The sequence below is a fragment of the Tubulanus polymorphus genome, chromosome 6 (genome assembly GCF_964204645.1).
Source record: "Tubulanus polymorphus chromosome 6, tnTubPoly1.2, whole genome shotgun sequence".
Lineage (NCBI taxonomy): Eukaryota > Metazoa > Nemertea > Palaeonemertea > Tubulaniformes > Tubulanidae > Tubulanus > Tubulanus polymorphus.
This window is the reverse complement of record NC_134030.1, coordinates 21725454-21747768: the sequence shown is the minus strand read 5'-3', so window position 1 is coordinate 21747768 and position 22315 is coordinate 21725454. Positions and strand designations below refer to the sequence as shown.

Below are 22315 nucleotides of genomic sequence, written 5' to 3'. Positions count from 1 at the left end.
ACAAAATAAAATATTCCCGAAAAACTGATGCATCCAAACTATAAACATCAATATCATTCACATATAACATCAGATCAACTTCAAATCTAAAGAAGTAAAGACCAAACAAGTTTGTGATCGAACTCAAAACAGAATTTATGGATAGTTCTCACAATTACATGAAGTCAATAAACCCGAGTATTTCATGGGTGATTTTACATTTTCAGATGGAAATTAAGCAGATTACACCATACACTACAGTGACGTCAACTTTTTACCGGTGATCGGTTGATGAAAGTGATTTTCAAGAAAGATTGCCGAAGAAAGTTGAAGCGCGAAATGAATTTAAAGAACATTATTTTGGAATTCCTGATTTCCCGGTTTGGGGACCCTAAGACACGTTATATATAAATGTGGAAATATGAATTCATGAATGTAGAACTATTGAGTCAGTAAAATGTTTCTAGAAGTCAATATTGATTACTTTTATCTTTTATAGCACGTATCTCATCCATCAACTCTCCTGATTTTTCAATTACTGAAACAGAAATTGAATTACGTTTAACATTATAAAACATTATCAAAACCGATCACATCAATTCTAACACACATTATTTATCCATTACCTGCTGCTCGTGCACGTTTAGCAAATTCATTACGCTCTGAAAAAGTGTCAGGATTTTAAATGAAATGTTACTCAGCTTCCCGCCCAGTTGTCTGACAGATGAGGCACACACAAAACATATACCCAAGTCCTTTATGTATGGTGGCTGAATCGGGCCATACTAAAAAATTCTTCTGTACGGGTAGAGCAACGATAAAAAAATTTTCACAGTGGCCCTTTTTTGGTTTTCTCACGCGAGAATTAAAATCAGCCACTATCATATAGTCAAAGTCCTTTAAGCCACTTTTGGGACCAATGAAAAATATGACATCATAATGAATTTTGGCGATTTATAAATGGTATTTTCATTGAATTTGAGTTTGATTTTACAAATTTGTTCTCTGATAAATGTTCGTGTTGAGTGAACAGTGGCAGTAAAAACGATGGCAGCGACCGTTATAATCAACTGTATATAACAATTATATTACATACCACATGATGTTTCAGATGGTTTAACCGTGAAACCTGAAATTAGAAATGATTCTGTAAACATCAACACAAACTCATCACGAAATTGAGTATTTATTATCAGTCAATTTACCTTTCATTTCAGCAGCTATCCATTTCACTGAAATAATAGAATAAAATCCTTAAGGGAAAGCAACTGAAAATTACCTCATCTTTCTGGTCATCATCATGGGCCTAGTTTCATTTATAGGGCGGGTTCAAAGTTACCTTTTAAGGGGTCACCCATTTATTAGGTACGCATTTTGGGTAGGGAGGGGGTTAAACTCAAAAATCAAATTGTACAAAGGGGGTCTTATTAAATTGCATACTTTTGTGTACAAAAGGGGGAGGGGGTAAATAGTAATGCGTATTGTACGCAACTTAATGACTTTAAAAATTCAATTCTGCTCCGGATGAATTTCATCACGTGCCTACATTTTCTTCCACTCTTTTTCTACATAGTGGACTCGATCTAACTATTATCAGCTTACTCGAGGCTTTTTCTGAATTTTTTTGCATATTGCGTAATAAATGGAGGATCCTCTTGGGGAAAATCCTCAAACAGGCTGACAACCACCAGAGAAACATTGAGAAACTATGTTGATGACTGACAATTTTCAAAAAGTTTCCAGGGCCAAGGGGTCGGTTTTATAGACTGGTATTAACTTTAACCCGGGGGGCTAACTTGATTCATTTTCAATTAAGTTAACTCCCGGGTTAAAGATAATACCAGTCTATAAAACTGGGTCCAGGGGAATATTTTGCCCCCTAATCTATGATATTCGGTCCTGTGTAGCAGCCACATCAGGTCAAATTCATTTACAGAAATTAGAGTTTTACAAACCTGCAGCTTCATAGTTTGGTGTTTTGCCGGTTTGTGATTTTTCTGTAAAATACAAGTATATACATTTAAAAAAGCACCTTCAGCCAAACTGAACTCAATTGAAACACGGAATTCGAACTTTTGAAGGATATTTAATAAATACCTGAATTCTGGATAGCTTCATTCACTGCAGTCTCAACTGATCCTATAAATAATAATACAATACATACAGATATTAATATTTGAGTTCTGGTTGTTAAAACAGGTTCTGACAGGTTATTGGAAACTTACTTCTAAATTCGCGAGTTTGAAAATATTCACGTTTTATCTCATCAACAATCTCTTCTATAATACAAATAACAGAATAGTTACAACTAATACAGTCACCAGGGGGCAGTACTGGGCTGAAGGACAAGACAAGTTGAAAATCTGTCACCTATTCTTTTTTCTTTTTTTTTAATGAATGATATTGAGGACTATTTTAATAACCATGGCAACCCAACTTTATCGTTTATAGAGAATCTGAACTCAGGGTGTAATCAGGATATTGACGCTTAAAGGCGGGGTAGGTCGGCCTTGCGACGGCTTGCGACTCACTGCGACGCGACTCACTGCGACCGCCAGCGACGCCAGTCGCAATGAGTCGCACATGTTCTACTTTCTGCGACGCGACGCGACCGTCGCAACCGACCTACGTGCGCTTGCGACTGGGAGCAACTAGCCGCACACAGTCGCTGACAATCGCGTCGCAACCGACTTGCGCGGCCACTTGTGATGCAACGCGACGATTGCGTCGCGTCGCAAGGTCGACCTACGCCCGGCTTTACTCAATTTATTTATTATCCTATATGCGGATGACAAGGTCATTCTTGCTGAGGATGAGAGATCACCCCAGTTACGCTTAAAAGGTTTATTTGAATACTGTGCCGCGACCTCACTGTAAATGTCGATAAAACGAAAATATAAGTTTTTGTGCGAAGTAAAACTAGAATGAAGCAAATTCCGAAATGTATGTGAGTTAGGCCTTACAAATTGAACATTTTTTCCGGGGACAATTTACCTAATCTCCATCTACCTAGAAATGAAAGAATGTGCCCAATTTGCAATGTTTCTGGGGATGATTAACATTTTCTCTTTGATAACCCTTCTTACTGAACTTCGCGAAACCATTCCGAATTTATTTGGTTAAAGTTTCCATTTCTTAAAATTTCTTAAAACGTGGCTGATTAAATGTTGTATATTACTCAAAACCTGTATTTACTAACTATTTTACCTTAATTCCCCTGGCATTGTTCCTACATTGTAAAGCCTAGAATGATTTAGTTTGAGTTAAAACGATTTCGTGCGAACAAAACTAAACCTAGTTCAATTCTCTACAAAATATTTTCACTCGTATCTTAAAGATTATTTCTAAGAGTCTCTGGCTATTATTTATTTAGAAGATATTTGATGACTGCGGTTATGGACACAACAATTCATGGCAAACTCTAGATCATCTATAAAACAATTACACCGTATACTCCGTGACCGGCTCGTGCAAGGGACAATTTTAGGTTAAATAATAATCTGTTATGCATTAATTCTAGGTAATATAAGAAGGATATCTAAATTTGATAACTATATCAATCAGGCTCAAAGAAACCTAGGATAGATCCGCCCCTGAAGCATGCACGGGCAATTTCATTGATGAATTCTCTGAAATGTTTCCTTTTTAAGGCAGCATTTCGTGCAGCTTTTCAAGTACCCTGAACTGTTTTACTGGATTAAGCGCTATATGAGAACCGCTTTTATTCAAAACAGGACATGACAAATATCTATTTATCTAGACTCTAATGTGTAAGTTGTTATCAGTACTTACTCGCTATTTCATCTTTTACTGAAAAACAGAAAACAACAATTATTCATATATAAACATAGAGTAGATATAAACAGGTTAATTCATACAGTTCACTGTTCACTTCTTTTCATTTAAATCTAAATTTCTTTAAATCTTATTTATTTGTAGAATATCATTGCGACTAAACGCTTTTATCATCTTTCAAAAATTACTTTTATAGATTTATTTTTAACATGAGACAGTATTTATTTCTGCTGATGTTTAATTCTATTATTTTTTCTAAATTATCATTATTATCTATTATATAATTATTCAGTGTGCTTTAATTCTATGCTTTATTTTCTAGATTGTAATATTGGTCAATGTTTTTTGTCAAGAGTTTGAAAATATCCTAATTTTTCATTTCTTTTTGAGTTTTGTTCATCTCAATAGTGACAGCTTAGAAGTCCAGGGTTAGGAATTTAGGGGTTTGTGTTAAGGAGTTTAGGGTAACTCAAAACTGTGTAAATTGACGAATAAATCAAACACGCGTTCTACTCACTTCTATATGCTACGATTCCTTGTTCCTTTAATTTCTCTGAAATCACAAATAGAAATAGAACGTAAATTCAGCAATGAATCGTTCCATGATGAAAAATAAAATGAAGTTAATCAACTTCAAAATTACATTTTACAAGCATAAATGACATAAACGTAATATGATTGAGGACGTGTGCGTGCGTGCATGCGACTTGCGTGCATGCGTGTTGACATGATATACAAGATGTCTTCCCTTCCTAGTTGACCCCTTTCCCATTTAGCCCCTTCCCATCTCACTCCTTTCCAATTTCACCCTTACCATTTTTTCAGCCCCGCCAATCTTTTTTTTGCCCATTTTCCACCTCGTACCTTTTTGTTTTTGATTGATATTCACATTAACTTAATGACTGAAGTTAATTAGGCACAGGCACAATTAACAATCATGTTACATTGCTTAAATTCAACTAAGCTTCTTTGAAAATGTACTAAAAGGGGCGAAAATGTGAACGAAGGGCGAAATAGGAAAGGGGCAAAATGGGAAAAGGGCCAAATCGGAATAAATAAGCGGCGAAATGGGAATAAACCGTTATACAAGTGTACATACCGGCTGATATATGATACATGATATATGATACATTGATATGATATGATATGATATGGGTAACAAAAAGGCGCTTGCCCGACAAAATACGGATACATTTTAATGTAAGAATTGATAGTAAATCGTTTGAAATACAAACCTGTAGACATTGATTGTATTCTGTTTTTCACATCATTATAAATTCCATTAACTGAAAATAGAAGAAAATCGTTGAATTATTTTACACAGTAAAATCAGCAGTTAATTTGAATTCATAGAAGTGATTAAAATAAACAAGTCATTTGCGGATCTTAAAACATTCATTTTTGATTCGTAAAAATAAACATTTTACACACATTTCATCAAACAATTTACCTTTCGAGTTTTCTTTCTTCAACAAATTGTTAATTTCGCCTGAGTCTAAAAAAAGGGAAAACATTTCAAGAATCGACAATCTTAGTGAATGAATATATCATTGTTGATTGTAGATGTATTAAATGTAGTTTACTGTAGATGTAAATGTAGTTTATTGTAGATGTAAATGTAGTTTACTGTAGATGTAAATGTAGTTTACTGTAGATGTAGATGTAGTTTACTGTAGATGTAAATGTAGTTTACTGTAGACGTAACTTACTGTTATCTAAAGCAGTTTGAGTAGCAGTTTTCAATGATTTATCAGATTGTATTGCGCTGATGAATTCATCCTTGAAATATTCCACTGAAATTCATATAAAAACAGCAAACATAGACTCAACATTCATCGAGTGTGGTTTCTGAATTAAAAACTGTTGTCGCTTTAAAAAACATTCAGTTTTCCTGGACATTCAGGAGAGAAGTGGTTATCAGTGTCTGTTTCTCACAATCCGGTATATGATAGATGAGCATTTTCTGGTATTCCTAACGAGCAGTTTAAGGATTTTCAACAAGAACTTAGAAGAATTAACCGTCCTTTCAGGGACAAAGAACAGTCGCAGAATATTTCAGGCTAATGTTCTTAAAAAACCTTTGAAAATGTTGTTATCACAGTTAAAGTCGTTTGGGACCAATGAAATACATAGCGATATAAATAATGGTATTTCCATTGAATTTAGATTTGCCGGATTTGTTCTCTGAAATATGTTGGCGTTAAGAGATCAGTGACATTAAACAGGTTAGCTTAAGTTTTTTACGGATTAATATAATACCTGCTTTATCCCACAGAATAAATGCATCTCGTCCAGCTGAATTCAACACTACAAAAATTGAAAAGAATTTTAACATTTTAAAACAACTGAAAGTTTTGTGATAAAAGGATTTGCCTGACTTCAACTCGGTGAAATATTAACAGTTTATTCCAGGCAGAGTTTACTACATCGAATTCCAATTCAAACATGCAGTTTCAGTGTAGTCGCTTACCAGTGCCGAGTTGTGCCGGTATATTCAGTGTTAGAGTCACTATTTCTTCAAGTGTCTTTATTCTATTATAACTACCGACTGTAATAAACATTGATAATAAACATCAATAAGATTTAAAACATAAAACATGTTGAATTTCACACTTTGTAATGTGTACAGTACCTAATTTCCTATCTTCAAACTCTTTAACGGCTAATTCATGTAGTTTAGAATCTATCAATATAGAAAATCAATGACATCACAAACAACTTATAAACAAACTACTGTGACTTGTAGTTCGACGTAACACTTATTCACTGGTCCCACAAAATCAGAGGCAAGCGCGCTGTGTAAAACTATGCGATGAACCATCCAATTTTTACGGACCAAAACGTCGCACGAAGAGCATGTGTGACAGACAGTAAGGGTAATCCACGCAAACACACAGCCCCTCGATCCCAGCTATTTTATAAAAGGGTAATCCACGCACCATTATTCATAGAATTTTAGGCAATTGATTATTGATAATAGAATAGGGATTTACCGTTATTTATTTTATTAGTAGATTTTGTTTCATTTGTTTTGATTTGGTTTCCCTAAGAACCCACCAACCTGTCGGGAGTGAAACCGGGGGTTTGATTTTAAAATCGGATATCGAAGTTACAGAATTTTTGTTTTAAATCGAAGCAATGATTGGGAGTTTTGGTACAATTAATTTTAGCAAGAATATATACTATTATATAAGAATATATACTATAAATAGTCGCACGTTTCACAATCTGACTTTTAGGCGACGAGCCAAAACATGCTAACTTTACAATTTCCGTTTGGCCACCTTTAACTTTAAGTATTTCAGCCAATGACTCAGTGAGGAAACTTCGTTGCGCACCGCAATCAAAAAGTGCGTTCGCGGTAGTTGACAGAAGTGAATCACTCGACTAACGAACTGTAACGACGGCGGTCTCTAACAAAACAACTGAAGAGGAACCGATATAGAACCCGCCAATCTCAGTTGGAAGATTGTCGTCACTAGTAGATTTCGTTTCGGATGATTGAACTTCAGTTATGGCTGTTGTCGGACGATTCGATCCATGGCTCGATGGCGCCAAATTTTGCAGTGTCGGATTAGCTGACGTTAAATTAACAGCTGTAGACGACGTAGCCGAATTTCGTATTTGTCGATCACAAATACTCGTATGATGCTTTGAACCGCATTTCTTACAACGTGTTTGCGATCTACAACCATCGGCCCGATGATTGGGTCTGAGGCAATTCAAACACAACCTTTTAGATTTTATAACATCGAAACGCTCTTTGACGGTTTTGAATTTTGCACATAGATTCGATGCATGAAATTTATCACAATAGGCTTCGAGTGATTGTATTTGCCATCATGTGCGACAAACGTACACACCTCACTTGTTGAGCGCGAAAAATCGTCGGAGAGCGTTTCGATGTTATAAAATCTTAAAGGTTGTGTTTGAATTGCCTCAGACCCAATCACCGGGCCGATGGTTGTAGATCGCAAACACGTTGTTATCGACCTCAAATCCTGTCAGTAATAGCATATATGGAAAGATGATATCTCCAAACATAGGTTTGCACCTTAAAACCATGTTTCTATCATCTCCCATTCCTTATATACCTGGATATCTGACACATGATAGAATTTCCAGTCAGTTGCCATGGAAACGTAAAAATTGGATGGTTGCCATAGAGATGCAAGCTGGTTCCCCTTCTAAAATTGATTGTTAAGTTTGTATGAACATCTGGGCCAATTTTCGTGATTTTGTCCACCCGGTAACAATATGACTCAAAATTGTCGATAAGCCACCCTACTAAAATGGTTGTTGCTCTTGTGAATCCAATGAATCATGTGTGATTGTCTGCACCAGTTCACGCAGATACCGGTACCTGTCACATCTAACAATCACTTTATAGATCAAAATAGTGAAAATCTTAATTAAATTCTACTCATCCCAGAACTCACTTATCTCTTCTTGACTCACTGAAATATAAATAGATAGAAAATCAAACAGATGTTTCAGATGAAACCTGGTTTGTGTTGAACCAGGGGCCGGTTCCATAGTCGAAACTTCAGTCCAAAATTCGTCTTAAAGTTGTTAGATCGGTTGTAGAACTGAGATCGTCTTAGACTGGTATTAACTCTGAGAAGTGATAAACCGACTCTAGATGAATTATATACGGAATATTTACCTGTCTCTACAATCATTTTGCATTTCTGAAAATCGTCTAAAAAAATTAAAACATGAAATGTAAGCTCACAGAAATCTGATTTAGTTTGCCGTTTGTTTCAACTTGATCAATGAATTACATCATTTAAACGTTTAAAAAAAATTCAAGTACCGGGTCCAGGTACTTAGTTGAGTGCCTGTATTTGGTACTCATGTACTCATCAAACTGTTATATTCTGACAGTAAAAAAATGGTACTCACTCAAGGTCCAATAACTTTGGTAAGGTATACGATGAGTCCTTTACTTAAATTGTACTCAAGATGGCAGGTAATAATATGAATAAGGTACTCATAAGGGGTACCCATGTGAAGTACTCACCAGTTTTCCATTTATCACTCACTATTTAAGTAATTAAACAACAAAAATAATTCAACAATGCAGGTACCGGGACTGGGTACTCAGTTGAGTGTCTGTATTTGGTACTCATTGTACTCACCACACTAATTACATATCCTGACAGTTAATAAATGGTACTCGCTCAACTTTCCCACTCGAATTACAATTTGTATTCAAGTCCTGTACTCAACAGTACCGAAGAAGCTTGGTGGTGAATTGAATAAGGTACTCAAGAGAGGTACTGATGATAGGTACTTATGAGGGGTGCTCATGAGGGGTACTCACCAGTTTTCCATTTATCACTCATTATTTTAGTGCATTCACCCAAACATTCATCAACTATAAACAAATAAATGAACATATTAACATCGATAAACAAGAGCCCCAAGGGGCACTATGGCCAGTCTGTCAGCTTTTCAAAATTGGCAAATGATGATGCGCATTCTGTGGGTAAAATTTACACAATACAATCGTAGAATACAAAAGTAGCCCAGACAGCGACTGGATCTGGCAGGAATAAATACCTCAGATAAATTTTAAGGCGGAATAGAATTGAATTTTCTGAAAATTGCTCAATAAAACAAAATTGAATTTGAGGTTTTATTTGTTCAATAAAGTAAAATTGAATTGGATTTGATTTTTTTTTAGAATAAAATTTGATTGAATTTGTAGTTTGATCACATGGCTAATTAGCATATCAAGGTCATCTATCCGATTTAAGAAAAAGGAATTTTTCCCGGACTTTGCACAATGGTCAATGATATTTTCTGTAGTACTAATAAAAATATTCCTCCCTAAAACCAAATCAACTAAAAGCTTTCTCAGAAATCGATCTTGAAATACAATTTTATATCTTAAGATAAAACCCGGAAGTAAAACGGTAGACGATACCGCGGGTTCACGTGAACACCTGCTGATTTCTGCGGCTAAGCCAATCATATAGGAATCTTTGCCTTCTGATTGGCTTTTCAAAACCTATATTTTTGCAATCAGATTTTCGCGAAAAAGCTCATATAAATTCTAACGAGACCCTCTTTCAAAATTCAGCTACGTAGAGTTTGGAGAATGGATAAATGTTAATCTTAATAATGAGTTGTTATTGTATTGATATTCACCTATTTTTGTAAGTTTAGTTGTATTTGTTTCACTGTCAATTTCATCTCCTATTCAAACAGAACAAACAATTATTATTCAAAACATAAAAATCTGATCATTTAATAAAACGTTCGGTGAAACAAGAATTCATTATTTACCGAAACATTCTTTGACTTGTTTCCAATAATCTGAGTTTATTATTAAAATTCTACTGGTAAATTCACTGAGTACAGACACTATATGTAATAGACAATAGGCAAGTTTTTATACAATAGAATTCTATTATAAATCACAAACTGATTTCACTGTGAACTTACACGCAGTAGATATATCATATTCCCAGTGTTTTGATGACCACACACTGCGAGCGTCTTTACATTTCTCTTTTAAAACAGTCACTAATGAATCTGTAATTATACAATGTTGATTAGAAATTACTATGACATTGACTGATTGTAAACTATTTATGCTGCTATTTATGCGTCACATATCCGCCTACAAAATACAGTCGTCCTTCACTCTTACTCGGTACCAGTCGACCTTCAACTTTACTTGGTACTGGTCGACCTTCACCCTTACTCTGTACCGGTTGACCTTCACCCTTACTCAGTACCAGTTGACCTTTACCCTACTCGGCACCAGTTGACCTTCACTTATTCTGTACCGGTTTAATTTGTTAATCAAAACACTTCACAGTCCAATAATTCACCTTTAAACTCCGGGATTCTGTTTGCAATAATTTGTTTGATGCGTCTCACTGAAACAGAATAAACACACTTTAGATTACTGCAGGGAGAGGGAAACGTGATTTTCTTTCACAAGGAAGGATTTCATGAGCAGTTTCACTGGGTTTAGAGCTATATAAGAACCACTTCGATTCAATAGAGGATATATCATATCATATATTGATTAATGTAGACTTTAACGATTCAGTTGTTATCAGTACTTACTCACTGTTTCACCTTTTACTAAAAAACAGAACACAACAATAATTCATATATAAACATAGAGTAGATCTAAACAGGTCAATTCATACAGTTCACTTAAACTTTTATCATCATTCATAACATTTATAGACTTACGTGTCTTTACATGAGTATTTATTTCTACAGTTGTTTTATTCAATTCTATTATTTTCTTTTTAATTTCTATCATTATCATTTATTATGTCATCATTCAATTTGCTTTATATTTATTTCTATACCTCATGTGATAATAATGGTTTATGTCAAGAGCTTTGAGATTATTTTTCTCGGCTGGTAGAAAGAGTACAGGGGTTATGAGTCTAGTGTTAGGAGTCTAGTGTTAGTAGTCTAGTGTTAGGGGTTTAGTGTTAGGGGTCTAGTGTTAGGAGTCTAGTGTTAGGAGTCTAGCGTTAGGGGTTTAGTGTTAGTAGTCTAGAGTTAGGGGTTTAGTGTTAGGGGTCTAGTGTTAGGGGTTTAGTGTTAGGGGTCTAGTGTTAGGGGTCTAGTGTTAGGAGTCTAGTGTTAGGAGTTTAGTGTTAGTAGTCTAGTGTTAGGGGTTTAGTGTTAGGGGTCTAGTGTTAGGGGTTTAGTGTTAGGGGTCTAGTGTTAGGGGTCTAGTGTTAGGAGTCTAGTGTTAGGAGTCTAGTGTTAGGAGTCTAGTGTTAGGAGTCTAGTGTTAGGAGTCTAGTGTTAGGAGTCTAGTGTTAGGAGTCTAGTGTTAGGGGTCTAGTGTTAGGAGTCTAATGTTAGGAGTCTAGTGTTAGGAGTCTAGTGTTAGGAGTCTAGTGTTAGGAGTCTAGTGTTAGGAGTCTAGTGTTAGGAGTTTAGTGTTAGGAGTCTAGTGTCAGGAGTTTAGTGTTAGGAGTTCAGTGTTAGGAGTCTAGTGTTAGGAGTCTAGTGTTAGGAGTCTAGTGTTAGGAGTTCAGTGTTAGGAGTCTAGTGTTAGGGGTTTAGTGTTAGGAGTCTAGTGTTAGGAGTCTAGTGTTAGGAGTTTAGTGTTAGGAGTCTAGTGTTAGGAGTCTAGTGTTAGGAGTCTAGTGTTAGGAGTTTAGTGTTAGGAGTCTAGTGTCAGGAGTTTAGTGTTAGGAGTTCAGTGTTAGGAGTCTAGTGTTAGGAGTCTAGTGTTAGGAGTCTAGTGTTAGGAGTCTAGTGTTAGGAGTCTAATGTTAGGAGTCTAGTGTTAGGAGTCTAGTGTTAGGAGTCTAGTGTTAGGAGTCTAATGTCAGGAGTTTAGTGTTAGGAGTCTAGTGTTAGGAGTCTAGTGTTAGGGGTCTAGTGTTAGGAGTCTAGTGTTAGGAGTCTAGTGTTAGGAGTCTAGTGTCAGGAGTCTAGTGTTAGGAGTCTAGTGTTAGGAGTCTAGTGTTAGGAGTCTAGTGTTAGGAGTCTAGTGTTAGGAGTCTAGTGTTAGGAGTCTAATGTGACTTCAGCAATAAATCAATCCGTGATAGAAAATTAAACAAAACTTATAACCTACAAAATCATATTTTACCAGCGTAAATGATATGACGTGATAAGATATGTGATTCATGATATTGGATGATGATATTGTATATGCTAGTGGTATATGAGAAATGATATGATTTATTAAAATATACGATGACAAAAACCTCAACAGGATCTTAATGCAAGAATTGATAGTAAGTGATCGTAATACAAACCTTTAGGCATTGATCCTATTCTGTTTTTCACATCACCATAAATTCTATCAACAACTGAAAATAGAAGATAACGTTTGAATTGTTTTACACAGTGAAATTATTCGGTTCGTAAAAACAATCATCTTATACACACATTTCATGGAACAATTTACCTTTCGAGCATTCTTTCTTCAACAAATTGTCGATGTTACTTGATTCTAAAAAAAACCACAAACAAATTTCCATGATTGACAATCATAGTGAATAACCGTATATAATTGTTGATTGAAGATGAATGTAGTTTAATCTAGATGTAAATGTAGTTTACTGTAGATGTAAATGTAGTTTACTGTAGATGTAAATGTAGTTTACTGTAGATGTAAATTTAGTTTAATGTAGATGTAAATGTAGTTTACTGTAGATGTAAATGTAGTTTAATGTAGATGTAAATGTAGTTTACTGTAGATGTAAATGTAGTTTACTGTAGATGTAAATGTAGTTCACTGTAGATGTAAATGTAGTTTACTGTAGATGTAAATGTAGTTTACTGTAGATGTAAATGTAGTTTGCTGTAGATGTAAATAAAGTTCACTGTAGATGTAAATGTAGTTTACTGTAGATGTAAATGTAGTTTACTGTAGATGTAAATGTAGTTCACTGTAGATGTAAATGTAGTTTACTGTAGATGTAAATGTAGTTTACTGTAGATGTAAATGTAATTTACTGTAGATGTTAATGTAGTTTACTGTAGATGTAAATGTAGTTTACTGTAGATGTAAATAAAGTTTACTGTAGATGTAAATGTAGTTTACTGTAGATGTAAATGTAGTTTACTGTAGATGTAAATGTAGTTTACTGTAGATGTAAATGTAGTTTACTGTAGATGTTAATGTAGTTTACTGTAGATGTAAATGTAGTTTACTGTAGATGTAAATGTAGTTTACTGTAGATGTAAATGTAGTTTACTGTAGATGTAAATGTAGTTTACTGTAGATGTTAATGTTGTTTACTGTAGATGTTAATGTAGTTTACTGTAGATGTTAATGTAGTTTACTGTAGATGTAAATGTAGTTTACTGTAGATGTTAATGTAGTTTACTGTAGATGTAAATGTAGTTTATTGTAGACGTAAATGTAGTTTACTGTAGATGTAAATGTAGTTTACTGTAGATGTTAATGTAGTTTACTGTAGATGTAAATGTAGTTTATTGTAGACGTAAATGTAGTGTACTGTGACTGATGTGTGAATGATATAAATGTAGATGTAACTTACTGTTATCTAAAGCAGTTCGAGTAGCAGTTTTCAATGATTCATCAGATTGTATTGCGCTAATGAATTCATCCTTGAAATATTCCACTGAAATTCACATAAAAACAGCAAACATAGACACAACATTCATTGAGTGTGGTTCAATTCTAAACTTATGTTGCTCTAAGAAGTTTAGTCTTCTTTTGAAGTTATAATCAGGGAACGTCCCTCACAATCCGGGGATAGAAGACCGTTTTGCGGGGCTTATCTGGATTCTTAGTGATCAGTTTCAAAGATTCTTCCTGGCAATAAAGGTTCAATCTTGTTTTGAGGGACTGTTTCTGACTCTAAGGTATATATGTCCACGTTCATGTATTGTAACAAAGACCTTGAATATTCTAAAAAATTACAAACTCTGTTGTTATATACAATACCTGTTCGGTTCCACAGAACCTCGCGCTGTTGTTGAGCTAAATTAAACTCTGAAAAAAATAGTATTTCAAAATTGGCGGTCTGTTATGAAGCCAATTTGCTCGATTGTGAAATATTAACCGCTTATTCCAGACAGAGTTTACTTTACTAGTACGATAACCACACTCAAACGTGAAGAACGGATATAGATAAAAACCTACTGTGTATAAATTAAAAGCATTCTAAAATCGGTGATTCATTTATTCAAAAAAATCTAAAATGTAAAACCTGACGATGATCTCTAGGGTGAGATTGAGACGTCGTGTTTTCTATATTTTAGAATTTTTGAATAAATATGTTATCGATTTTAGAATTCTTTTAATTTGTAAATAGTGGGTTTTTATCTTAGTTTTTTTTTATCAGAGTTTACTGTATTGAATTAATGTACTGCATTGAATTCCAATTCAAACATTCAGTTTTTCAGTGTAGTCACTTACCAGTGCCGAGTTGTGCCAGTATATTCAGTGTTAGATCCACTATTTCTTCAAGTGTCTTCATTTTATTAAATCTACCGACTGTAAAAATAAACATTGATAATAAACATCAATAAGATTTGAAAAATAAAACATGTTGAATTTTTACACTTTGTAATGTGTACAGTACCTTTCTTATCTTTAAACTCTTTATCGGCTAATTCACGTAGTTTAGAATCTATCAATATAGAAAATCACTGACATATATATACTATATATATATATATATATATATATATATATATATATATATATATATATATATATATATATATATATATATATATATATATATATATATATATATATATATATATATATATATATATATATATATATATATATATATATATATATATATATATATATATATATATATATATATATATATATATATATATATATATATATATATATATATATATAAATCAAAGACAAGCGCGCAGTCTACTGTACTGAGAATATTTATAAATATCAATCAGAACTCACTTATCTCTTCTGGACTTGCTGAAAAATAAATAGAGAAAATCAAACAGATTATTCATGATAAAAACTGGTTTGTGATTGAAACAGTTGAATTATATACAAACCTCCATATTCTACAACTTTATTATCCATCAGAGTTTCTGAAATATATCAGAGAACCAACATGTAACATGTGCATTCATTCACATGAACATGTTACAAGTGCATTCATTCACATGGACATATTACATATACATTCACATGACATGTGAACATATAATGAATTCCTATGTGGCAGAGTGGGTTTATATCGGTTTCGGTTGACCCTTAGCCTGTTTTTGGTTATAGAGGGCGAACACTCTGTAAAATGCCCTCTTTTCTCTATGCATGTATATAGCCCTATTTAGTCACTATGTTATTTATGTTTGTTCATTTAAACATTTAGTTTATTCTTTTTATTGAATATGTTATATTTCTACCGTGTTAAAAAATAAGTAATTGTGTGTTGTCCTCTAATATCTGCAATGGGTTTGAGTGTAAATAGAATCAATAAATAGATCTTAGAGAGAAGAGGCATTCTCGACGTTCGTGAAATGAACTCTTTTACTATCAGTTAATTCCCAGTGTCTTTTAGAATTCTTGGATCAGCTGATTTTTGTGAACTCTAAAACTTGGGACAACCGGTGACATATCCCACCCACTAGTATCACAGACCGTATCGCGAGGAAAATCACTGTTGCATCTACAAACATGAAACATGTAAAAATACATTGTGCGTAGAAACATTTCGAGTTTAATGCACATGTACATGTTATGTGTTTGTGCACATGAGCATGTAACATGTTATGTGTACATGTGTGTTGAGACATCTACAGATGTTTAGGAGACGGAAATTGCTTCTTAGGGTCACTTAAGTGTAAAAGATATGTATGTATATTTTGAGATAGAACGAGCAACTGTAAAACCAAGATTGTCGTACAAGTATTATAATTACTTTGACGAATGAATGTATATTATTTATCATAAAATCGATATTTACTTTCATTCATATCAGTGATATATTTAAACGCCTGACAAACTGAACTGTGAATTATTCTGTTCATTTCCTCCTCATTTTTTCTCTCTTCATTTTCCTCTTGTTTCAGTTTCTCTTCGAGTTCTTTCTGAAATCTTTCAGCTCGTCCGGCGTACAATTCTACAAGTGATTCACCGTGAAAACAATGAGAAATTGAGTTCTTGGAAAATGATTCAGCTCAGGCTGAATCTTGGAAAATGATGGAATAAACCCGGCTGATTCTGATGCAATCCATACATAGACTTCTTACCTTTGATAGATTCGAAAACTGCGATTTTCAATTTGATTTCTGAATAAAAGAACATAATCCATGATGAAAACACGGCATTCCGGTGACATCGAGAATTCTATTCAAATCTATTCGAATTTTTGAATGAAATTCAACCTAACAAGTTTCTGGCTAATCAGAAAGAAACGAGAAACTCCTAGAAAATGTAATTTGAAATTTGTCAGCTGATAATTTCTTTTAAAGCGTCTGCTCTCGACCCTAGACCTCGGTATTTATAGTTTGTTACTATTATTTAGTTCTTACCTAAAACATCTCGACTTATTTCATAAATACCTGAAAATAAAGTTGAACAATGAAATAAACTAATGAAAAAATAATCTCCCAAAATGGAACATTTTGGGAGAAAACACCCTCGGCTAGCCTCTTATGATGACATGATTTGGATATTTTCGGAGCCACCCCATTTGATACATGCATGACAATCAAAACACGGTTTCTTCAAACTATGATTGATTTTTTACTGATGATACTGGGTAACTTTTTGGCGATCCAACTGATTTTAATCATCTATGATGAACTCGGTCTGAATAATATTCACATCCATACAAACTGTCAGCTAAAACATAGCTCTGAATCAATACTGATGCCTCTGATTTGACAAGGTAATTCTTAATATCTCCATTTCATGGTCATCAAATACTCTGTAAATTTAGCTCTAAACACGAAGATTGTTTATACTTACTTTTATCTAGTTCTGTAGAATGTTTGTTCTCTTCTAATTTCTGCGAACTTGACTCCAATAAAACTGATTCTACAAATGAACACATGAATAGAATAACATAGATATTGATCAGATCAGTTCAAACTAGAATTTCATCCAAATACATCTGGATTAACCGGGTATTATTAAACCTTAAATTTCCCACAAAGCGGATGAATTTTGACAACGTTGCCAATTGTTCACATTACCGGGTGTAGCTGGTTTTATTGTACTTCAGATTTCTCATTAACGAAACGATTTGTAATTAGCGTGACAACATCTAGATGATAACATTTTCAGTCTTACCACAAATATCTTTGTTCACAAAACGGTTGCGATCGACCACTTCCATTTCTGTAACACATACCATAAAAATAGTTTCTACTACATGTTTTTACTATTGCGGTGTAAAATTGTATCTACTGTACATGTTTTCAGAAGATCAAAAAAATCTGAATAAATTTTCGATTATAATGTAACAAACCTGTCCTTGTTTCATCAGTTACTTTCTGGTTTTCTATTTGTGTGACGAGGTTTCCTGTAATTAAACAGAATATATCTAATTTGTAATCAGTTTATAGTTATAAGCCCTCCCCCCTCATAGATTCCTAGATTAACTGAACACTCACCATTCTGTTGTTTAACTTCTGTTTGAAGTGTTTCTTTCACAAACTTTTCTATAAAAAGATACAGCGATATTTCAGTTAACAGATTTAGCACCAGTTTAAACATCATAGTGAATATTATAACTTACCAGCAAATTCAACAGTAGCTGAAATATAAAGAAAAAGTATTAACCACAGAACCTACGAATACTTCAGTATTGTTCATGTACATGTACAGATAAAATCTACATGTACAGTAGATTATAAAGCACATGTATTTACAAACTCATTCGAGGATAAATGAGAATTAAAACCTACGTTTAATGTTGAATATTCCTCGTTATATATTCCAGAGAACTAACATTACATTAGAGAGAACTGACATGTACATGTACAGAGAAAATGCACATATAGAATTTACATGTACATGTACAGAGAACCCACATGTATATGTAAAGTAGATTATTGAGCACATGTATTTATAAACTCAGTTGAGGATAAATGAGAATTAAAACCTACGTTTAATGTTGAATATTCCTCGTTCACATAATTCAGCATCTACAGTAAAAATAAACACAATCAATTATTCAATGATTCCACAACAAACTCCACAGTATTTTTACTGAAATGATTTATGGAACCTACCGGACATTTTAGCAAACAAATCAACAATAGATTCAACTGCTGAAGCAACTGAAAATATAGAAATCCATTATAACCGTTTACTGGGGATTTGAAACGTACGAAAAAAGCTGAATGTGATTCACGCAGAGCAGTTGCTCTTTTGGCGCTCGATTTATTTTGCAAATCGATAAATACAGATAAATCCTAAATATTGGTGACGCAGTGAATCACTGAACCACGGTCACTACAAGACTAATCATTACTAATAGGTATCTAAATAAAACTTGAAAAATTCGGAAGACCTATTTTCAAAAAGTTAGCAATTTTCGCCAGTAAGTCCTGTAAACACTTTATGAGACTCTCTGGTAACTCTGTGTAGTCAACTACATGTGAAGATTTAACTCAGACCGAATTCATAGTTTTACTGACCATCTCTGTTGAACTGTTTCTCTTTGTTTGTCAGGGGTCTTTTCTCTTCATTCAATTGCGTCATAAAACTAACATGAATTTCATCTGAAACACGGAAAAAATAGATTTGAAATTAGTTTGATTTAAATTCTGTATCATATTGTATCATTACCCCTAGTTTGTATCACATCTTATTTCTTAAATAACAATTGTAAATTTGATAATTTTGTTGTAACTTGAGTATTTCTGAAGCTCTAGTCTGATATGTTTACGATGAAATTTTAAACTGGTCGCTTGTATCAGGTTTATTCATTATTGCCAAAAGGCTGCCATGCGGCCATGTTGAATAGAATTCGTCACATTTCTATCTGCAAAGCTGAATATGTCATTTGAACAGTAGATAATCATGTACCTTCATCTCTATTGTAAACTGCATCAGCGCCATCTATTGACCTCTTCTCGTTCAGTAATGTATCTGTAATACATTTACAAAATGAGTTGACAGTAGAATAATAATCAATAAACTCATACATCAATAACTGTATTCAATCAAATCTTACCGATCTCATTTGATAGTTTAGTTTTTAAATCGTTTATTCTCGTGTATTTTCCTGTCAATAGATAATTATAAACACATTTGAATCCAAGATTCGAGTTGAAGAGGAAATATTGAGTCGTTTCGTAAACTTACTTAGAATTTCTTTCACCAAATTTAACATACCTGAAAATATAAACATTGATGAAACTTGTGTTAACTTAAAACACGTAAACAAATCACATGTGCATGTTAACTTACATGAACATGTTTACCCAACTCACAACTTACTATGTATCAATCAAATGTACATGTACACATTACTCACATGTGCATGTTCACATAACTCACATGCGCATGTTTACATACATCACATGCGTACATGAACTTAAAACAAACTATAGGTAAACCATTACTTACTTTGATCACTTGATAACTGTCCAAACAGGAATTCTCTGATAGCTTTTTCTGAAATGAATTATAGAAAGTATTTGTTCAATATTTGAATAAACTGAGCATCAAACAGTTTGAATTACTGCTGGATGAAGATAGGAGGCCCGGGGAAGTGTTATATTCCGGTACAGTATTGTATGCAGGACCCGGTTTTATAGACTGGTATTATCTTTAACCCGGGGGTTAACTCAATTGAAAATTAATTAGATTAACCCCTGGGTTTAAAGTTAACACCAGTCTATAAACCCGGCCCCGGGTTGCAACAAACCAATCAGCCGGTTTGACACTTACCCTGGCAACTGAGTCATCACTCCTCTTACCTTGTTTATCCTTATCTCTCGTTAACTCCCAATCATTCTCAGTTCCGTAAACATCTTTAATTATTCTGACAATTTCTAGAAAGAAAAATTGACAACAAATTAATTTTCTAAATGAGTTCATCGATGTTAACAAACAAGTAGTTGATTTATCGATGAATCATCTGAGTTTATATTGTTTTATTGAAATGAAATTACAATAAATATCTATATACCTGGACTGAATGACCTTTCAATGACCTCAAAGTCTCCAGTTTTAACTGTTAAACAAACAACACAAATATTAGCTACAGATATACTTGGAAATAACGATAAACGTGAACAAATTAACATCCAAAAACGTTTCTCGCGTATAGTTGATTTTCAATGGGAATCCACTATTGCCGCAGAACAGCGGCGGATCCAGGATTTCAGAGAGGGGTGCACAAATTAGTGGGCGTCCTCCCGCAGAAAACGTTTTAAAATCGGACGTATGGTGACGCGTTCTAGGCAGGATCAGACTATACGTCTGACCCGGAACCAGTCCAGTCATTCAACCAAACACATCAATGAACGATCGATGAAACACCATGAACTGGAGGATTGCCGAAAAAAGCGCCGGTTAACGACGACAACAACGCTTAGGCAAACACATTATCAGGGATTTTCACATGCTTTTTCTTCTTTCTCACGAAAAGGTCAGACTCTAAAAATAGCAAGGAATTGCCTCCTTGCACCTGATGGATCCTCACTTGCTACAAGTGAAGTCCAGGATTTCCACATAAGTGAATATGGACTAGTTTCTAGTCAGAAGATTTCCATAATAAACAAATGTTGAGAAACGACCATCTTGTTAAGCCTACTGTGTACAGCGGAACCTCATTTTACCTCAGCATCTTCCTAAATCCCAAACAGTTTGAATAATAACCCATTTTACAGTTGCTATTTTGTTAGGGTACTTTTGTCCTGTATTGTTGGGTCATTTATTTATCCTATTCTGAATCGGTGATGCGCATTTTATCATATTCATTTTCAAAAAGTACCCTAATAAAATGGTGGCTTATGGTTTATTGCATGAAAATGCTCCTTTCTCCAGTTATTTAGTTTTGGCCGATTTTACGAGTTTCCACTGTATCCAGTGAGTTAATATAAGAGGCCGTTATTACAAAAGTGCTTCACAGGTAGAAATAATTGTGAGTTAATTGCATTAAACATCTACCAAAAACAAACAATAAAACATAACATGCTGGTGCCACATTTGAGTCAATGAATTGTGCAAAAAGTGCTCATTTTACCAAACAGGGGCGGGTCCAAGCTGTCAGAAAGGGGGTTCGCCTCAAGGGCACTTTTTATTAAGGGTGGCCCGGCAAGCGCCGCAGTCACGAAGCGAAAAATCATTTAGTTACATCCTTATAGTAGTTAAATGATTTAGGTACACTTTTATTATGAAATGTTTGTGCATATTAGATCATGATCAGTACAGGGCATGACAAGCCTATATTTTGGCCACTTGGAAAGGAAAAGAGGGATGGGGGTTCGAACCCCGAACACCCTCTGAATCCGCCCCCACCAACCAACAATAGCAGCCAGTCTTGATTCCAATCACATTTTCAGAACTGCTGATACATCTAGGGTAGATATATGTATAACCCAAACATCAAGAGCAATTGATCAAAACACCTTTTAAAATTTCTTGGAATATATCCGTGAAAACTTCGAAAAATGTGGATATAGTGCCGATTTCTGTGAATAACAATGGCTAGTGACCAGGTGTGAGCCAGGTTTTGGGATGTACATATTGTGTCTAAGGTAGAAACCAAATGTCAACACAATTGATCCAGGAATTCAAAAGAAAACTTCAAAAATGTGCAAAATGGAAGATCGTGCCAATTATTTGGCTGCAGATTAAACGTAAACACAATTGATAGAAGCATCTTCAGAAATAATGAAAAACACTAGGCGGCCATCTTGTTTCCAATCACGACAACCTATGAACAGCAATGTGTCTAACAAAGCATAAAATCGAGTTAATAAGTACAGTTGTGATAATGAAGCAATATCTGTTGTTCATAACATGTTATAGAAATAAAGGGTTATAAATACCTGGTCGCGGTTGGTCACGTGTTTTCACCCAATTCTCATGATCTACAAAGAGAAAACA

At 34.2% G+C, this 22315-nt stretch overlaps 1 protein-coding gene across 5 annotated transcripts in view; it reads right to left on the bottom strand.

Annotated features, from left to right (window-relative positions):
- Positions 1-22315, bottom strand: part of LOC141907671 (uncharacterized) — a 36973-nt gene that overhangs the window by 2665 nt on the left and 11993 nt on the right. For 4 of the 5 annotated variants that reach the window (XM_074797392.1, XM_074797390.1, XM_074797391.1 and 1 more), the window contains 50 exons: positions 22258-22299; positions 20391-20435; positions 20179-20253; positions 19826-19873; positions 19562-19591; positions 19431-19481; positions 19283-19345; positions 18892-18975; positions 18484-18531; positions 18358-18396; positions 17988-18005; positions 17863-17910; positions 17718-17771; positions 17540-17587; positions 17216-17284; positions 16777-16806; positions 16495-16533; positions 16209-16364; positions 15295-15330; positions 15194-15211; positions 14835-14882; positions 14669-14746; positions 14195-14242; positions 13785-13868; positions 12686-12730; positions 12534-12587; positions 10861-10878; positions 10620-10667; positions 10228-10317; positions 10069-10146; positions 9931-9978; positions 9101-9154; positions 8798-8818; positions 8441-8476; positions 8214-8231; positions 6407-6457; positions 6245-6322; positions 6034-6081; positions 5484-5567; positions 5225-5269; positions 5010-5060; positions 4292-4327; positions 3772-3789; positions 2205-2258; positions 2077-2118; positions 1935-1976; positions 1185-1211; positions 1076-1108; positions 606-641; positions 464-517 (listed from right to left, as the gene is read on the bottom strand). In XM_074797392.1, coding sequence (XP_074653493.1) covers positions 464-517; positions 606-641; positions 1076-1108; positions 1185-1211; positions 1935-1976; positions 2077-2118; positions 2205-2258; positions 3772-3789; positions 4292-4327; positions 5010-5060; positions 5225-5269; positions 5484-5567; positions 6034-6081; positions 6245-6322; positions 6407-6457; positions 8214-8231; positions 8441-8476; positions 8798-8818; positions 9101-9154; positions 9931-9978; positions 10069-10146; positions 10228-10317; positions 10620-10667; positions 10861-10878; positions 12534-12587; positions 12686-12730; positions 13785-13868; positions 14195-14242; positions 14669-14746; positions 14835-14882; positions 15194-15211; positions 15295-15330; positions 16209-16364; positions 16495-16533; positions 16777-16806; positions 17216-17284; positions 17540-17587; positions 17718-17771; positions 17863-17910; positions 17988-18005; positions 18358-18396; positions 18484-18531; positions 18892-18975; positions 19283-19345; positions 19431-19481; positions 19562-19591; positions 19826-19873; positions 20179-20253; positions 20391-20435; positions 22258-22299 — 2508 coding nt within the window. The remainder of the gene's footprint in view (positions 1-463; positions 518-605; positions 642-1075; positions 1109-1184; positions 1212-1934; positions 1977-2076; positions 2119-2204; positions 2259-3771; positions 3790-4291; positions 4328-5009; positions 5061-5224; positions 5270-5483; positions 5568-6033; positions 6082-6244; positions 6323-6406; positions 6458-8213; positions 8232-8440; positions 8477-8797; positions 8819-9100; positions 9155-9930; positions 9979-10068; positions 10147-10227; positions 10318-10619; positions 10668-10860; positions 10879-12533; positions 12588-12685; positions 12731-13784; positions 13869-14194; positions 14243-14668; positions 14747-14834; positions 14883-15193; positions 15212-15294; positions 15331-16208; positions 16365-16494; positions 16534-16776; positions 16807-17215; positions 17285-17539; positions 17588-17717; positions 17772-17862; positions 17911-17987; positions 18006-18357; positions 18397-18483; positions 18532-18891; positions 18976-19282; positions 19346-19430; positions 19482-19561; positions 19592-19825; positions 19874-20178; positions 20254-20390; positions 20436-22257; positions 22300-22315) is intronic. The other variant, XM_074797393.1, reaches the window with a different exon arrangement.